This window comes from Loxodonta africana, chromosome 2 (genome assembly GCF_030014295.1).
Source record: "Loxodonta africana isolate mLoxAfr1 chromosome 2, mLoxAfr1.hap2, whole genome shotgun sequence".
Taxonomy (NCBI): Eukaryota; Metazoa; Chordata; class Mammalia; order Proboscidea; family Elephantidae; genus Loxodonta; species Loxodonta africana.
This window is the reverse complement of record NC_087343.1, coordinates 174,732,035-174,748,012: the sequence shown is the minus strand read 5'-3', so window position 1 is coordinate 174,748,012 and position 15,978 is coordinate 174,732,035. Positions and strand designations below refer to the sequence as shown.

At 42.7% G+C, this 15,978-nt stretch overlaps 1 protein-coding gene across 8 annotated transcripts in view; it reads left to right on the top strand.

Annotated features, from left to right (window-relative positions):
• EBF1 (EBF transcription factor 1) overlaps positions 1–12,817 on the top strand; it is a 443,435-nt gene extending 430,618 nt beyond the window's left edge. For 5 of the 8 annotated variants that reach the window (XM_064278925.1, XM_010592220.3, XM_064278923.1 and 2 more), the window contains exon 16: positions 10,436–12,817. In XM_064278925.1, the coding sequence (XP_064134995.1) occupies positions 10,436–10,467 (32 nt within the window). In that variant the 3' untranslated portion in view covers positions 10,468–12,817. Of the gene's footprint in view, positions 1–350; positions 8,595–10,435 lie in introns of those variants that run through there. The other 3 variants (XM_064278930.1, XM_064278929.1, XM_064278934.1) reach the window with 2 other exon arrangements.
• The last annotated feature ends 3,161 nt before the right edge of the window (positions 12,818–15,978 follow it).

The following is a 15,978-nucleotide window of genomic DNA, read 5'->3' as shown; positions in this document are numbered from 1 at the left end:
GCCCCACTCACCAGTCTGGATCCAGTGCCCTGACCACTCCCTCCCAGGATCTGGAGCAACTGCAACACTGTGGCCAGAGCAGAGCTGCATGGGTCTGCCTGCTTCTGTCTGCCATCATCTCTTCTGCTCCTTTGTGTTCGCTCTCTCGCACCCTGGCCCCTAGCCCTGTGCCTCCTTCCTGTGCGAGAGTTGCCTGACCAGTCCTCTTTCCAGCTCCAGCAGTTCCGCTCACGGGAGAGGCATCTGCCCTCAAACACAGGCTTGTGAGTTGGTTGAGAATACTATTTCCACTTACTAATGCCACCGTTTCTCTTTTCTCCTCTCTCATTCCCTGTTGTCGCCATTATCAGACCAGTCTTTTGTGGACTCTAGCAAGTTCTCCACTGCAGGGTCTCTCCCGGGACTGGCCTTCTCCTGAAGTAGGTCACTAATCCTTCCCTTCCTGTTGCCTGCGTCCCAGTGAACGTGCATGGGGCGGGGAGGGGGTGAGAGGCCCATGGTCCATCTGAGCCCTGAGATTAAAGCATCAGAGACCAAAGGCAGGAGCTTCACTGCTAGAAACCAGAAACCCCAAAATTCTGCTAGAGTATTCTGGTTCATATTAAAATGTTCCATCTCTTCCCCATTATGGTAAATCAAAAGGAATGGAGGTGACCTCTTTATTAATGAGGAAAAAAAAAAAAACCTTTTAAAAATGGGCCTATGATTTTGAATGTTTTTCTTATGTGCTTGGCACCATGGTGTGGCATTTACCTGCACAGCCCTTGTTCATTCCGCATAGCAGGATGGTGTGGTGGGTATTCAGAGCCCTTATTTTATGCACGGGAAAACTAAAGGTTAGAGAGGTTACAAAATTGCTTGACTTCCAACAGCTGGTATGTGGCAGAAGCTGGCCTCAAACTCAGCCTCAAAAATTCACGTCCTCTTTCCATCTCTTAAGCATGTTATTACTCAGAGGTTGTGAAAAGGACAAATCCAGGGTTCCCAAGGAAGCTGGTGGGGCAATAAGATCAATGAGGTAATCAGCTACCATTTGTTGATCAGAAACCCTGGCAACATAGTGGGGCAGTTCTGCTCTGTCCAATAGGGTCACTATGAATTGGAATCGACTTGATGGCAATGGGTTTGGATTTTGGTTTTATTTGTTGATCACTGAATGGGGTCAGGCACAGTGCTAAGCACTGGGCATGATTTATTTTATTTAATCCTCATGACTTCCTGATGAAGTATAAGAATTACAATGATCTCCATGGTTCTGTTGGTAGGACTCAAGCTTAGAGTCAGTCAGTAGCTGCTCATAGACATAGCAGGTAAATGGTGGAGATGACTGTAAGCCCAACAGGCTCTGGGGCCTTAGCCCCTGCCCTATACTACTTCCTTCAGTAGCAGACACACCAGTCTCCATTGATGAGCACCCTGGAGGTCAGGGAGGGGGCCAGGAGGACAGGCATTCTCAGCCCTGCCTCTTGTGTGTAAGGACATGGATATTCACATTTATATACACACATACTCTCTGCTCAATCCTTTGTTTTGATGATCTAATTTGATTCTTCTGGCAATCCTTGGAGGTCAGTCCTATTCCCATTATATAGGTGGAGAAATTGAGGCTCAGTTTGACCAAGATCGCACATTCAGTGAATGGTGGGGCCAAAATTGAATTCAGTGTGACTCCACGGTGTGGCTCCTAATTGCTGCATCCTCTTGCTTCTCAAAAGGCTTTTTAAAAATTTCCTCAGAAAACTGCCAGCAGGTCTGCCCAGCGCAGTCAAATGCCAGTGCCCCACATGGCTTCTTGTCCAGGGTCCTCACTGACACACATTGGCAAATCTATCTTCCTAAAAGGAAGAGGAAAATGACCTGACTGCAGTGTTCTGCAGTCTCAACATATCAGGCAATATTATTCATGATAGGAAATGCGCCCCCCCTCCCCGCCAAGAAAGCCACCTGTTCATGCAAGCCTGACTCTTTTTCAGCTAAAAATAATGCATGCCACCCTAAAATACTTCTGCAGTGAGAAAACAAAAAACAAAAAAAACCCAAAACCAAACCCACTGCTCTCAGGTTGATTCCGACTCATGATGACCCCACAGGATAGAGCAGAACTGCCCCACAGGATTTCCAAGGTTGTAAATCTTTATGGAAGCAGACTGACTCATCTTTCTCCTGCAGAGCCACGGGTGGGCTTGGACCGCCAACCTTTCAATTAGCAGCTGAGCACTTAACCACCGGGGCTCCTTACGGCCAGCAAACTAGGGATATAATGCTTAAGCAAATATAACACATAAGCAGTTTAAATAATGATAACACATATGAAAAGCAGAAATCCACCATTCTTTTTTTAAAAATTTTATTGTACTTTAAGTGAAAGTTTACAAATCAAGGCAGCCTCTAACACAAAAACTTATATACATCTTACTACATACTGAACTCTACCATTCTTGAGCTGCTAGTCATAACCCTTTTTAAACATAGATTTGAGGTCAAAAACAAAATATAACGGGGTTTTTTGGTACCTGAGAAGACCCACTGCTATTTAAAGGTCAGTAGCTCTATCCTGGTGGTGCAGTAGTTAAGAGCCCCTCTGCTAACCAAAAGGTCAGCAGGGCAAATCTACCAGCCACTCCTTGGAAACCCTGTGGGGCAGTTCTACGCTGTCCTATAGAGTCGCTTTGAGTCAGAATTGACTCAATGGCAATGGGTTTGGTTTGGGTTTTTTTAGCTCTATCCTAGCCAACATCAACTTATGTGGGCAGCCCTTCAGGGGGGCCTAGAATCTCTTCATGCCATGTGGATCTAGAAAGTAGAGGGCGTGGGCCCAGATTTTAGAGCCTTCTGGATTTCTGGAACATTTTGTTGTGTAGGGATATGTGTGTGTTTAAAGTAACAATGAAACAGCTTTAAGGCAGGAACACATACAAAGTCTGTGCATTTGTGACCTGTAGGTTTTCTGTGATGCAACTCTTTACAGATTCTAAAAGTACAGAGATCTTCCCCCTTCTCCTGATTAAGGACTGAGCCTCTGCCTCTCCAGTACATTGCTAACAGCTAGCTACATGGCGTGGGGAGTTGGAGGGGCTGAAGCCTAACTCAGGGACACACTTTGAGCTGAATTTCTTAATTGTGGAAGACATAGCCCTTACCTTCTGATTGAACAAGTGTCCAGGAAATTCTTTCTGGACTTTCCCTTACCCCATGCCCTGACTCTGGAATTCAGGGCAGGGGAGGAGGTGGCTGCTGTTATTTCAACACTCTCATATGATAACCATTCCTACTTTTAGGGGGTAGCAGTGGTGGAGGTATGAGCAGAGAAATTAGAGTCAAATTTAACTGACACTATTTTACTTTAGGGAACCCTGGTGGCAAAGTGGTTAAGTGCTATGGCTGTTAACCATAAGGCTGGCAGTTTGAATCCACCAGCCACTCCTTGGAAACTCTATGGGGCAGTTCTACTCTGTCCTATAGGGTCACTCTGAGTTGGAATTGACTCAATGGCAATGGGTTTGGGTTTTTTGTTCATCTTATTTTAAGGAATCCCTGGGTGATACAAATGGTTAAAGTGATTGACTGCTACCAAAAAGGTTGGAGGTTCAAGTCCATCCAGAGGGGCCTTGGAAGAAAGCCCTGGTCATCGACTTCTGAAAAATCAGCCATTGGAAACCCTATGGAGCATAGTTCTACTCTGACACACATGGGGTTGCCTTGAGTTGGAATTGACTCGATGGCAATAGTTCGGTTTTTGGTATCTTTATTTACTTCATTCTTGCCACTTCACCTCCAACCACCACACCTCCCCAGGCAAGGCACACACACACTGAGAACTGCACACAATCCTCAGCAGGTGAGGAACATCAGTCCTAGGTGGCCTACACCATTTTTTCAGGGGGCTTTTGCTTGGAACCTTGGAGTTTCCCCTGAGAAAAGTGGCATTCTGACAGTGAGCTCCTAGAGCTGTAACGAAGGAATCACATCACCTTTAACTTTCTAAACGGTGCTTCTAGCATAAGGAAACACACAGGTGGGTATAGCATGGGGGGTAAGGATCTCTAAAGTATTTTATTCCTCGCTATCCTTTCCAATGGTACAGTAAGTCCAAGTTCATTTGGACCCTCCTGATTCAGAATTGTCATCATTAAGACAGGGCAAGTGATGAAGAAAGAAGTCTGTTGAACAAATTGACCATGTAAGCAAGATTATAGGTAACACATTTAGCTGTTTAAGTGTTTGAAAGGCTTATTTACCTCAAACTAGCACTCTGCTAAGGGAACATCATTCTATTTATTTTTTGAAGCCAGCTCCTTAGAGATCATTTCCCCAGCATCCCCCTCAGCCCCATGCAGTTACTGCATGCATGTCTACCCCATCAGCAAATCCACACGGTAATCTCTCATGAGGTCACAGCAACTAACATGTGAGGGCTTGTTACCAGCCTGGCTTCTGCCTTATCTCATTCATTCCTCCCAACCACTCTTTGATGTAGGCTGTTTACTGTGGGAACTGGGACTTAGAAGGAGCTAAGATGGCTTGTCCAGAGTTATACAGCTAGCAAATTGGGGAGCCTGGGGTTAAAACCCAGGCAAACTGAGCCTATCCTGTAAACCTCTATGCTATGTTGCTGTTCTATATTAAAGCTGAGGCAGTAGTGTTTCAGTGGTAGAATTCTTACCTTCCATGTGGGAGACCTGGGTTCCATTCCCAGCCTATGTACCTCAGCAGAGCCACCACCTGTCAGTGGAGGCTTGCATGTTGCTATGATGCTAAACAGGTTTCAGTGGAGCTTCCAAACTAAGAAAGACTCGGAAAAAAGGCCTGGCAATCTACTTGAGAATATCAGCCAATGAAAACTCTATGGGTGACAATGGTCTGAGCCCATTGTGCATGGGGTCACCATGAGTCAAGGGCTGACTCAACAGCTGCTGATACTAATAACCTATTCCAGCCACTGAGTTAGGTTCATGGGAGGTATGATCCTGACCCTAAAAACTTTCTCTGGGCTCGGGGAGACATGACCCCAAATTAAACAAGGCAAACCTGTCTGTGAGAGGCTGGACACCCAGTTGTTGTTGGAGGGAAAGATTAGGGCGAATTCAGAACAGCCTCATGGACAAGGTAGCCTTCGAACTGGACCTTGTATGAAGGTGAATAGCATTCGAGAGTGGAGAGGTGGGGGAGAAGGACGTTCTAAGCAAAAGGACCAAAGACAACCTGAACCAAGGAGCAGAAGCAGAAAAATCCCAAATAATGTGCAGCAACCAATGTCCTGGTTACCAGTAACTCAGTATCCTGGAGCACAGGAGCCAGGGAGCAGTGGTAAGGTTGGAAAATGAGGTCTTTCTATGGAAGCCCTCAGCTCCATTCCTTTACGTATATTTCAGATTTCGGTTTCTACAGAGTCTAACTGACTTTCTCTCCCAGGTAGATAAGACCTTTGGCAACTTACCATATGTCTGAGACATTTTTTTAGGACAAAGCAGCTCTTGTCTCAGCACTTCCAGAGCCCCACAAGATGTTCTATTAAAAAAAAAAATGTTGTCGTCAAATAAATTTAGAAAATATTGCTTACTGAATCTCTGTCCTGAAGAAAAACAATGCACATAGTTTGTAAACGGCTCTGAGATATCTGCAGTTAAACAAGAAAGACAATCCTGTGTAGCTGTTTATCCGTACTTGGCCACAGGACTTTTGTCTTCACTGTAAGACCAATTAGCGTCTCATGAAAAACACCGGAAAATGCGGCTGCATTTAGGGTTTAGAGAGAAAAATACAAAGAAGAAAGCTTCTTTCAGTTTTATCTAGAGGAAAACCAAAACAAACCAAACCCGTTGCTGTCAAGTCGATTCCGACTCAAGCGATCCTATAGTACAGAGTAGAATTGCCCCAGTGGATTTGAACTACTGACCTTTTAGTTAGCAGCCGAGCTCTTAACCCCTGTGCCACCAGCCACCAGGGCTCCTACCTAGATGAAGTCATTGATAAATTCTGATCTCAGACTCTGGGAGTGTGTTGGTTTTTGTCGACCAAAGACTTGAGTCAGCAGCGACACTCAGCCATTGAACTTGAAAATGTCCTCTCCCTTCTCATAAGCTCCCAGGGCATGGATTCTGTGCCATTTCAGGCCTCAGAGGACTTCATTAATCAAGAGAGAGGCAACCCAAGAAGGCTGTCACCGTGCCATCAGAGCCCCTTAGCCACCACCCCGCCAATGTAGTCATTCTAAACCCTAACCATGTTCTGGGCAGTCTCTCCTATGAAAAATTAAAAATGAAAAAGCCAGAGTCATTTCATAAAAACTTCACCCACATACTCATTTTTTCTTTCCCCGCCTTGTTGAAGCCCAAGCTGGCCGGCCCTGCCCCATTCCTGTAGTCGGTAGCAAATTCCTTGGAATTGTGTTTGCCTCTTGCAGATGTTCAGTTTGTGCAAACTGTTTTCCCCCTATTCCCCATTAGCTCATAATTCTGACACGTATGGTGATGTGTGGGGAAGACCACATTCCACCCTCACACTCTTTTGGAAAACACTCTTCAGAAAACGCAGCTGCATTTTCATCTGGATAAAACTGTAGGAAGGTTTCTTTTCTGCAAAACTTTCCATCTTGGCTTTGTTCTTATCAAAATGTTGCAACCCTAATTAAAAATGCATCGTCCTTCAAACCAATAGTTCTCTGAGCTGCTGTCAGAGAACGTGATGGGCTAGCTGCTGGGGAAAGTGGCAGAGCGCCGCTGTCTTGTGATGTCTTGGCCCACATGCACCCTGAGAATGTGCTGTCCTCATGGGAATCTTCACGGGTCCGACTTGGGCAAGTCAGCAGGCCAGCGGCATTTCTGGAACATTCCAAGTCTCAGACACCCATCCCTCTCACCCACTTAATTAATCTTCAGGATTGCAGCACAGATATGAGAAAAACAGCTCCTAAAACCGGGGACCGTCTCTGTATTCATGCAGTGGGATTCCTTTATAAAAAGGCCTCTTTTGAAGGACCTAAGCTCAGAGGCCACAAACAGTGACCTTTTCCCAGAATTGAGTCATCAGAGTTCTGCATCTGGAGGTTAGAAAGTCATGGATGAGCTTTATTTAGGGAGCTGTGACACCCCCTTCCCTGGTTTTATATACAAACTTCAGGCTATAAGTACAGATAGGCCTTTTCCTGGAGAGAGGTTCCATGTCTTTCATCAGCCTCTCCAGGAAGCTGGAGACCAATGAAGGTGAGATGGGAAAATGTGGGCAGGCCAAATCCACCCCTAGGTACTCTTCAGTTGTTTTTTTTAATTTCAGCTAGTTGCTAACATGGGCCAACTGGGCTATTTCATCTTTAAAAAACTGTCCACATCTCTCATGATACATGCTACAACATGGATGAACCTTGAAAACATTATGCTGAGTGAAATCAGTTACAAAGACCCATATTGTATGATATGACTTACAAGAAGTATCTAGAATAGGCAGCAGGTGGATCAGTGGTTACCATGGGCTAGGGGACAAGGAAATGGAAAATTAATGCCTGATGTGCACGGAGTTACCATTTGAGATGACAAAAAAGTTTTGAAAGTGAGTAGTGGTGATGGTTGCAAAAAAAACCCAAAAACCACACCTCCAAACTTTCTTGAAAAAATTCAGAAGAGCCAGTGGCTGTGAGCTAATATCCCTGAATCGAAGCATTTGTGGGAGCTGGCAGTAAAAGACATGCTCTTAGGGTCCCCTCAATCCCCACTCAGGACACTTAGCTCCCCTATGTCCTCTGCCTGAGCTCTGGAATTTGCAGTCCCCATATTCTGGATAAAGAAACGCTGTTAGCTACAGACTAGCACGTCAACTAACTTTGCTTTATAACTTTTATTGCAGCTTTAAATAGAGGTGTAACATGTATCTAATTAATCTCGCATATTATTCAGGTACCTATACACTGTTTAGATCTTTTTGTCTTTTGGCCAGCCACATGGGATATTTTCCAGGCCTAAATGATAGATTTTGGCTTGGTCTGTCGACCTAATTAGCAGGAAATTTGTCAGCTTTCTTCTTTGCTTTGTGTCGTGTTGGCATTGCCTGAGCTGTCCGACTGTACTGTAGGGAGCTGCCCTTTAATGCCTGACACCCCAGTGTAGATTTTGGTAGAAGGCAGAAATAGCCTTGTTTCCTTGGCCACACAGAATCCCCACAGAAAGGCCTGTCTTTAATAAGGGTGTCTAGGCCGCCCCCCCCCCCCCCCCGCAAGCCTCGTTGAGTAGACCCTTAGGGAGACATAGCCATGCTGAGCCATCGCGCTGCAAAGACCCTTCGCTTGTCTTTGGAGCCATCTCACCTTGAACTCTCAACTTAAGGCTCACAATGGAAATACCAAGCTGGCAGTTTCAGTGATATCTAGGACTACTTGAATCTTGGGGGGGAACTGCATTTCTAACTGATCCCAAATCTTTGGGGGTTTAAGTTGGCCTGCATTTGGCAAGAGACAACTTCCTGTTTCTAAGAAAAAAGGCTTATGAGGGCTTACAAAAAAGACTCCAGGAGCTTTGGGCTGCAAAACGGCTCTTGCAAAACAACATTTGGATGATTTACGTGTAAATGAATCAGAAACATGTGGATTGAATTTCCTTGTGAATACAGATGGGTTTAAAAATTAACGGAAAAAGTGTTTGGCAAAATACTTCTTGGGGTTTTTTTTTTTTTTTTTTTGAATATAAAATGTCAGAAGTGGGGGGAGGGGAAGCAGGAAGGGTGTGGGGACCACAGGGCTCAGAGCCTCACCTAGCCACCCTGAGTCTACTGCAGGCTTTCTGGTAATTAAAAAAAAAAAAAAAAAAGGAGAATACTCTTCCAGACACGATAGCTGGGAAACGAAGTGGGCCACTTCCTAGACACAATCATCGCTGACAAGAACATTAAGTTTAGAATTGGCATTAAAAAGAAAGCCAGGACATTTTTTTCTCAGCCCAATGGTACACTAAGCCATCACTGGGAGCCAAAGATGGCTGCCCCTTGCTTCTCTTGTAAGCATCTTTCTCATCTTGACATATTTCGAAGTTGCCACACTGTTTCAATTTTCTCATAGACACTCCCTTTTTCCTCACACCCATACCAGGTACAGTAGGCTCTGTGAGATGAGGCCTATTTGACGGAAGGGGAAATACAGCCCAGAGAAGCTAAACAATGAGCATGAGATTACATGCTAGTTTACTGGCAGAGGTGATAGGTTAAAAATAATAGCAGCTAACTTCTATACTTCTATTGGGAGTCCTTGGGTGGTATAAATGTTAATGTCTTCTAACTGAAAGGTTGGAGGTTCCAGTCCAACTGGAGGTGCCTTGCAAGAAACACCTGATGACCTATTTTCCAAAAAGCAGCCATTGAAAACCCTGGAGAGCACAGTTCTACTCTGACACACACGGGGTTGCTGAGGGGGAGTGGACTTGATGGCAACTGGTACTGGTATTGGTAACTTATATTGGGAGCTTAATAGGAGCTGAACCCCAGGCTAGGCACTTTACATATGTTATTTCATTTACATTTCCAACAACTCTAAGTGCTATGATTAACTCCATTTTCTAGCCAAGAGAGGACGAGTTCAAGAGAGACTCATAACTAGTTCAGGGGAGGGGACTTAGTCGGTAGGTAAACAGCAAAGCCAGAGGTGGAATGCTGGCCTGTCTGGTTCCAAGCTCTCTTATACCATTCTGTGTGGCCTCCTAACTGCGAACATTTTGAAAATTTTTTGGTTAGCTCAAATTGTTGTCCCTTTTCCCAGGATCTCACCCCAACTATCCTATGCTGTAGTTTCCTAGGAACATGGCTCGGAGCATTCTAGAAACAGTGAGTTGAAGCAGTGTGGAAGACTGTCTGTAGTTTCATGCAACCTTGCTTTCTCTTCCCCTCCAGGCTTTCTCCCATCTTTATATTCCCAGTGTACAATGCCTGCTATAGATGTGTTTCCTTCTTTCAGCCCCCAGGGTTGCAATGAAGGCACTAAAACCACTGCTCTCAGTTGCTCAGTCTTCATATTAACACAGAGCCCAGAGGGAGCCAGGTTTTTTGACGTATATTGCTGGCACTGGGGATGGACCGGTTTTTATTTTATATTTTGGAAGTCAAGGGGAGAGTAAAAAAGAGTGATCAAGAGAAAATGCTCACAATTTTTTGTAAGGTTTGGGGCTACAGCTTTCCCAGTGGTATTCAAATCTGCAGCTTTCCAGTTATGTTTTAAAACTGACATCAGATTTGGAGGGATATTTAGGATATTCTGTTAAAGATACATACACATGCTTATATATTATAATTTTTAATTAAGTACATGTATATTTTATAACGGAACCTTACCCCAGAGCAGATGAGAACCCATTTTTGGTTAATATTCAGCTAACATAGTGGTGTGTGGGTGTTTTGTTTTTTTTTTCCTCCAGTGAGAATTTTGGATGTAAAACCATTGACTTTTGTCTTCTTTCAACAGCGATATCTGGCATGATTGTTCCTCCCATGTGAAAGAATTGCCTTGAAGAATTTTATTAATGAAGAGGTTGGATTCTGCTACAGAGAGTAATCTGATACAAGTCCCAGAGTGGAACTTTTAACTCAGGCCTTTTTAAGAGGAATCACAATAACTGCAGATTTTTAAACAAACAAAATCACCGACCTTGCAAATACTGAAATTGGAAGGGATCTGCAAGTGGAGGGTGTTGTTTAAAGTTGTACCTCCCAAGTATTGGGGAGCTATATTTATTCTGTGTTGATAAAAGCAAATCCACTTTTTCTTTTCTTTTTTTTTTAAAGCTTCACTCTGCAATCATTGGTCTTTTATAAACGTAATGCTCTATACGAGGGACACTATAAATAAGACTCCATGTTTTAATTTATGATGTTTTTAAAGCTGTGTAAAGGAGAATGAAGTGAGATATTTACAAAAAAGTAACAAAAGGAGAAAAAGAAAAAAAAAAAAAAAAGCTTGTATGGGACAGAATAGGAATGCCAGTTAGATTTTTTAGAAAACTAAGGGTCGGCTTTTGCGCCTTAAAGCATATCAAATGGTAGTTAGCTCAGCCAGTGCATTTTCAGTATCTAACTTAACATGCCACCCCTTAGCAGTGCAAGCTTATTTATCTCTTTTGTATTGTTGTCTTAAGTAACTGTGTAAATAAGTGCAGCCTGGAAAGTTAAAATGCGACGCAAGTGATCACATTTTCCCCTTCCACTCAAAAATCCAGTGCCTCTAGACAGATTGTTAAAACTGCATATTTAAAGCGATATCACTCTCTTTTACTTATGTTAACCTCTTCTGAAGCCCATGGCCTCTTGAGAACTTAGTGGCACACAGCTCGCGTGTGGATCTCCTTTGAGACTTAATGGAACAGGGTCCAGGCACAGCGTTCCATAATATGCCCTCCAGTTATCAAGCCAAAATCTCACTTACACCCCACCATTTCCAAGTTCAAAGTTTACTCACACTTCATGCCAATACTCCAAAAGCAACATGGCCCCCATTTCAGATTTCCCATTTAAGAGAGCGCCTGTACCAGTCGACCCTTAACCATTTGTAACATAAGAGATTAAAACAACAGGCTAAGTGCTTTGGAATTCACAGTAAAAGGAAACGGGGTGGGGTGGGGGGGAATAGAAAAGAAGGTTGAGATCTCCAAAACTTAGTTTTCATCTTATGGGAATTTTTGCTGTCATTATCTGGGAAGTGTTCTTAAAAATAAAAATTAATAGCTAAGATGCAGCAAAGCTCGGAGGATGCATTTACCCGATATTTTTTTCCTTTGCTGTTGTGTTTTTGTATGTAGTTATAAATACTGTAGATTTTTTTTGTGTGATTTTTTGCCAAAGTTGTTGTTCTATTTATACATTTTAATGTCTTAAGACAGTTTTTCAATATCACAAAAAGATTTTACTGCATATTTTGCAAAAAAGAAAAAAAAGCTCACTACCTTTAGCTTGCACATACTTGCAACGTTAATGAAAAGGCTTTTTGTTTTAAAGGGGATTTTGTAAAATATCCGTATAAATAATGTATTTATCTTCGGAATTTGTACATTGCTTTTTCCCTTCTTCCTCCCCCTCCCACCCCCAATTTATTTTATTGTGTATGTTTGCTAAGTGAAAAGTGCGTATTTGTTTGGTCACCTACAGTTAGATTAGCTGTTTCCATGTGATTTTTAAACATTTTCATTTATAGTTATTTTTAGTATTGTTTTCAACCATGCTTCATTTTTTTTATTTCCACCCAAAAGCCATTGTCTATTTTTGTATTATTTGTAAGTTAAGAAGTTTTTTTCCAATATATGGCAAAAAAGAAAAAAAAAATAGTAGCATATTATTCTTGTAGCATTTAGTTCTGTAGATTAAAAAAATGTATCCTTTGCTTTGGAAGCTTACAAAAAAAAAAAAACCTAATGCTGTTTTACTCTATTAATATGCATGGAATCTCTCCCTTTGGAGTGACGCATTTTCTGCATTAAATTCGGGGGAGAAACTTCATAGAAATCAATGAACATACTTTCTTTCTTAAGTCGGCTTGTATATTTCCTCTGTCTTTCACGTAAATATAAACCAGCAGATTGGATGCCTTAACAATGCAAATCATATTCATTTCACTTGTACATTGTAACTGTGCACCCTAACTGTCAGTCATCACTAACATTCTAAGAAAAAAGAAAAAGAAAAAAAAAAAAACAAAGAAATCGAAAAGCACAAAAGAACTGTTTTGTTACCTTAAGACAATGTAACTTTTTCTAGTAGAGCAAGAAATCATTTACAACAATGCTGCAACTGTGCATGCCCCCATATGGATTTTGCAATGGTTTTCACTAGACTGTCAGAGTGCGATTTTTATGGGTTGGGGCGGGTGGGGGAGGGGAGTGGAGGGAGGGACGGGAAGGGAGGAAAGCTGATTTTTCATGGTCAGAGATAATAATAATGATGATTGATAATAATAATAAAAAAAAACTGGAAAATGTAAGCAACATGGACGCTTTGCTTCTCGGTACTCAGAAAGGTTGTCTGAATTCGTGTGGTAAGCGCTGGCTTGAAGATGTGTATAAGTTAAAGCCATATTTTGTCTGGTGAGCCCCTTAACTGTTTGTGAAGGAACAGTCAGCCGGTGAGGTGTCCGGCTCAGACCCTGACAACAGACGTCACCCATCTGTCAGCCATGTGCATTGGTTAGAACTTTTCCTGAAAACCCAAAGAGCCTTTAAAATGTGTATAATTTGTGTTCCGTTGCTTCTATTTATATGGATTAGATAAAAAGATGTTCTGGCTCTCTGCCCTTCTTTCTTCTACGCAAAGCTTCTTTTACAAGGTAAAAGATGTCCCCCTAAATACAGAATATGGCTTTAAGAAGAAAATGAAATAGAAACTTCAATTAAAATGTCAGTGTTGGGGGAAAAAAAACAAAGCTTCTGGATGACTGGATTGCTAACGTGCCCTGGCCTCACATTGTACTAGAATGCAGCTCAACAAAGTCATCTCTAACCTACTAACCTTTCACCTTCTTATCAAAACTTTTTGAATAGACACACACTGTACAGTTCAATTGTTAGAGAACCTAACTACTGTAGAGATTGTTATAATTTTTTTTTTTTGCAAAAATTCAAGCTGTAAAAACTTTTCAACTTTCACAATATTTAATTAAAGTTACTTCCTGTCTGTGATGGCAGCTCCTAGTTGCGTATTCATTTCTCTATTTCAGATGAGCCAACGTCCAACGGTAATTTAAAAGGCCTATGTTTGCAATTACTCAGACCAGGGTTGACACCCAGAGAAAAGGAATTAGGGTAGTCCGGGGACACCCACTTTCTTTCTCTGTAGGTCCTTGGGGATTTGCTAATCTGGGATGCAAATTGAATACGCAAAGCGTACTGCTGCCCTCTGCTGGCAAGAGCCCGATGCGCATGTGCACATGCTGGCCCAACAAGGAGACAAGAGCCCCAACTCTACCAGCCCAGCAGTGCAACTTCCCTGCAGCGATTGGACTGTGAGTCCAGGAACTGGCTGTTCTAGAACTTTGTCCTCTGTGGTACAAGTCTGAACTAGGCTTTTCACATGCAGTTGTTAATGAATCCCGGTGAGCCTTCTGATCAATTAATTATGCTCCCTGGCTCATTGATGAGGAGGCATGTATGAACTCAGAACCTTCTATGACCTATATTTTTTAACCCCATGTGTATAAGAGACTTTCCCTGTTGGATAAAACCAAATTTATCTGGAGTCAAACATTCCACAAACAACTGGTGGATCATGTAAAATTGTTCACTTTAAAGACTCATAATCAAAAGTCTTTTCAATTGCACATTCAATGCCTTTCCTACTTTTGCAATTATTGGACATGATAAGGTTAATGATGCTTGTAAAATGCCTCAAAAACTCAGCACATAGGCCGTAGACCCACAGAAACTTGTTGACCAGGGCTAATGGGGCGTCACACACCCACCAGCACAATCGTTTGTGGTGGGCATTGCGGATGCATGTTTGCTGTGGAACACAGCCATTGGGGGTAATAAAAGCAAGCATGGAGCATATAAGTTAGTAAGTAGAGAAGTCGACATCCTTTTCTTAGAAATAAAATCCAAGCTCTTCAGTTCTGCATTCAATACTCATTTTTGGAATTCTGGCCCATTCAACACAGAAGATAAAAGACAAATAAGAGGCCCCTGCCCTCAGGAGGCTCATGATCTCAGACTAGACAAATCTATATAAAACCATGGTCTAGAGTGGTTAGGCAGTGAGTGAGACTGGCATGTCAGAATGTGCCACAGAATTAAAACTGACATCCACAGCCCCGAATACTGGCTTCTATTCTCCTTAAGGCTAACTTCCTGGAATGTATTTGTTCATTTGTTCATTCATTCATTCAAACCCAAGGGTTGACTATACATCTGGCACCAGGAGAGGCACCGTGGATACAAGAGTGAGGACAACAACACAGCTGCTGCCCTCATGGAGCTTGTAGTTGAGCGGGGCAGGCAGCCCTGAAGCAGTCACACAAGTACACAATAACAAACCAATAATGACAATGGAGAAAAAGTCTACAGTGCTCCAAAGGCATATTACAGTGGAACCTGATTTAACCTTAAAGGCTGGGAAAGGCTTCCAGAGAAAGTAACATTTGAGCTGAGATATGAAGAATGAGTAGGAGTTACCCAGGTAGGTGGGGCTCCTTAGGCAGAGGGAAAGAGGGCAGGAAAAGGACTCTGAGTTTTGGAGTGGATGAGCTGCCTTCCAAGAGCAGAAAGACTGAGACAGCGGAGTATGCAAAGGTGCAAGGTAAGATTGGGAGCTTGGGAAGTGCAATTCAGAACACACGTTGAGCATCTACTATGTGCTTGATACTGTACCAGGTGCTAGGGTGCGCTAGGCAAATAAGTCATAGCTCCCGCCTGTAGGGCCTGGGGCAAGTCTCTCAAACTCACATGCCTATAGGGGCAAAGCAGGGGAAAATGAAGGGCTCAGTTGGGGGTAAAACAGGAAGTGGTGGGGCTGGGACCACTTTGGTGAATACATGTCTCTTCTAAAGACAGCACCCTACTTACTCCAGGCAATTGCCCCCTGGAGGGAATGTGGTCTCAATGACACCATCTTTCATTTTTAAGAATGCTGTATATGGTACTGGATTTTGTGTGTGTGTGTGTGAAATTTTCATTTTTTAAATGTTGGCATCTAGTTTAAAAATAGTGTTTTGAAAACACTATATTGGGAAAACAAAGTCCATGAGCCCCTAGACTGTCAATTTGGACTTCTAGCTAAAAGACAAGTTGCTACAAAGATGAGTACACAGTTTGAGCTGAGAGTCTTAGTGATATGTTCTATCTATGGGCATTGAGTAATGCTGCAAAGGAGGGATGGCTAGGTGGTGGTTTGTTGTATGAATACGAGTTTTTCAAGAAGATTAGGGGATGTAGGGTATGGGAGGCCATAGTCAATGCCCTCGGAACTGGCATTATGAGGGGGAAAATACTGAAAATAATAGAAAGAAATAAGAATATGGGAAAGTGGAGT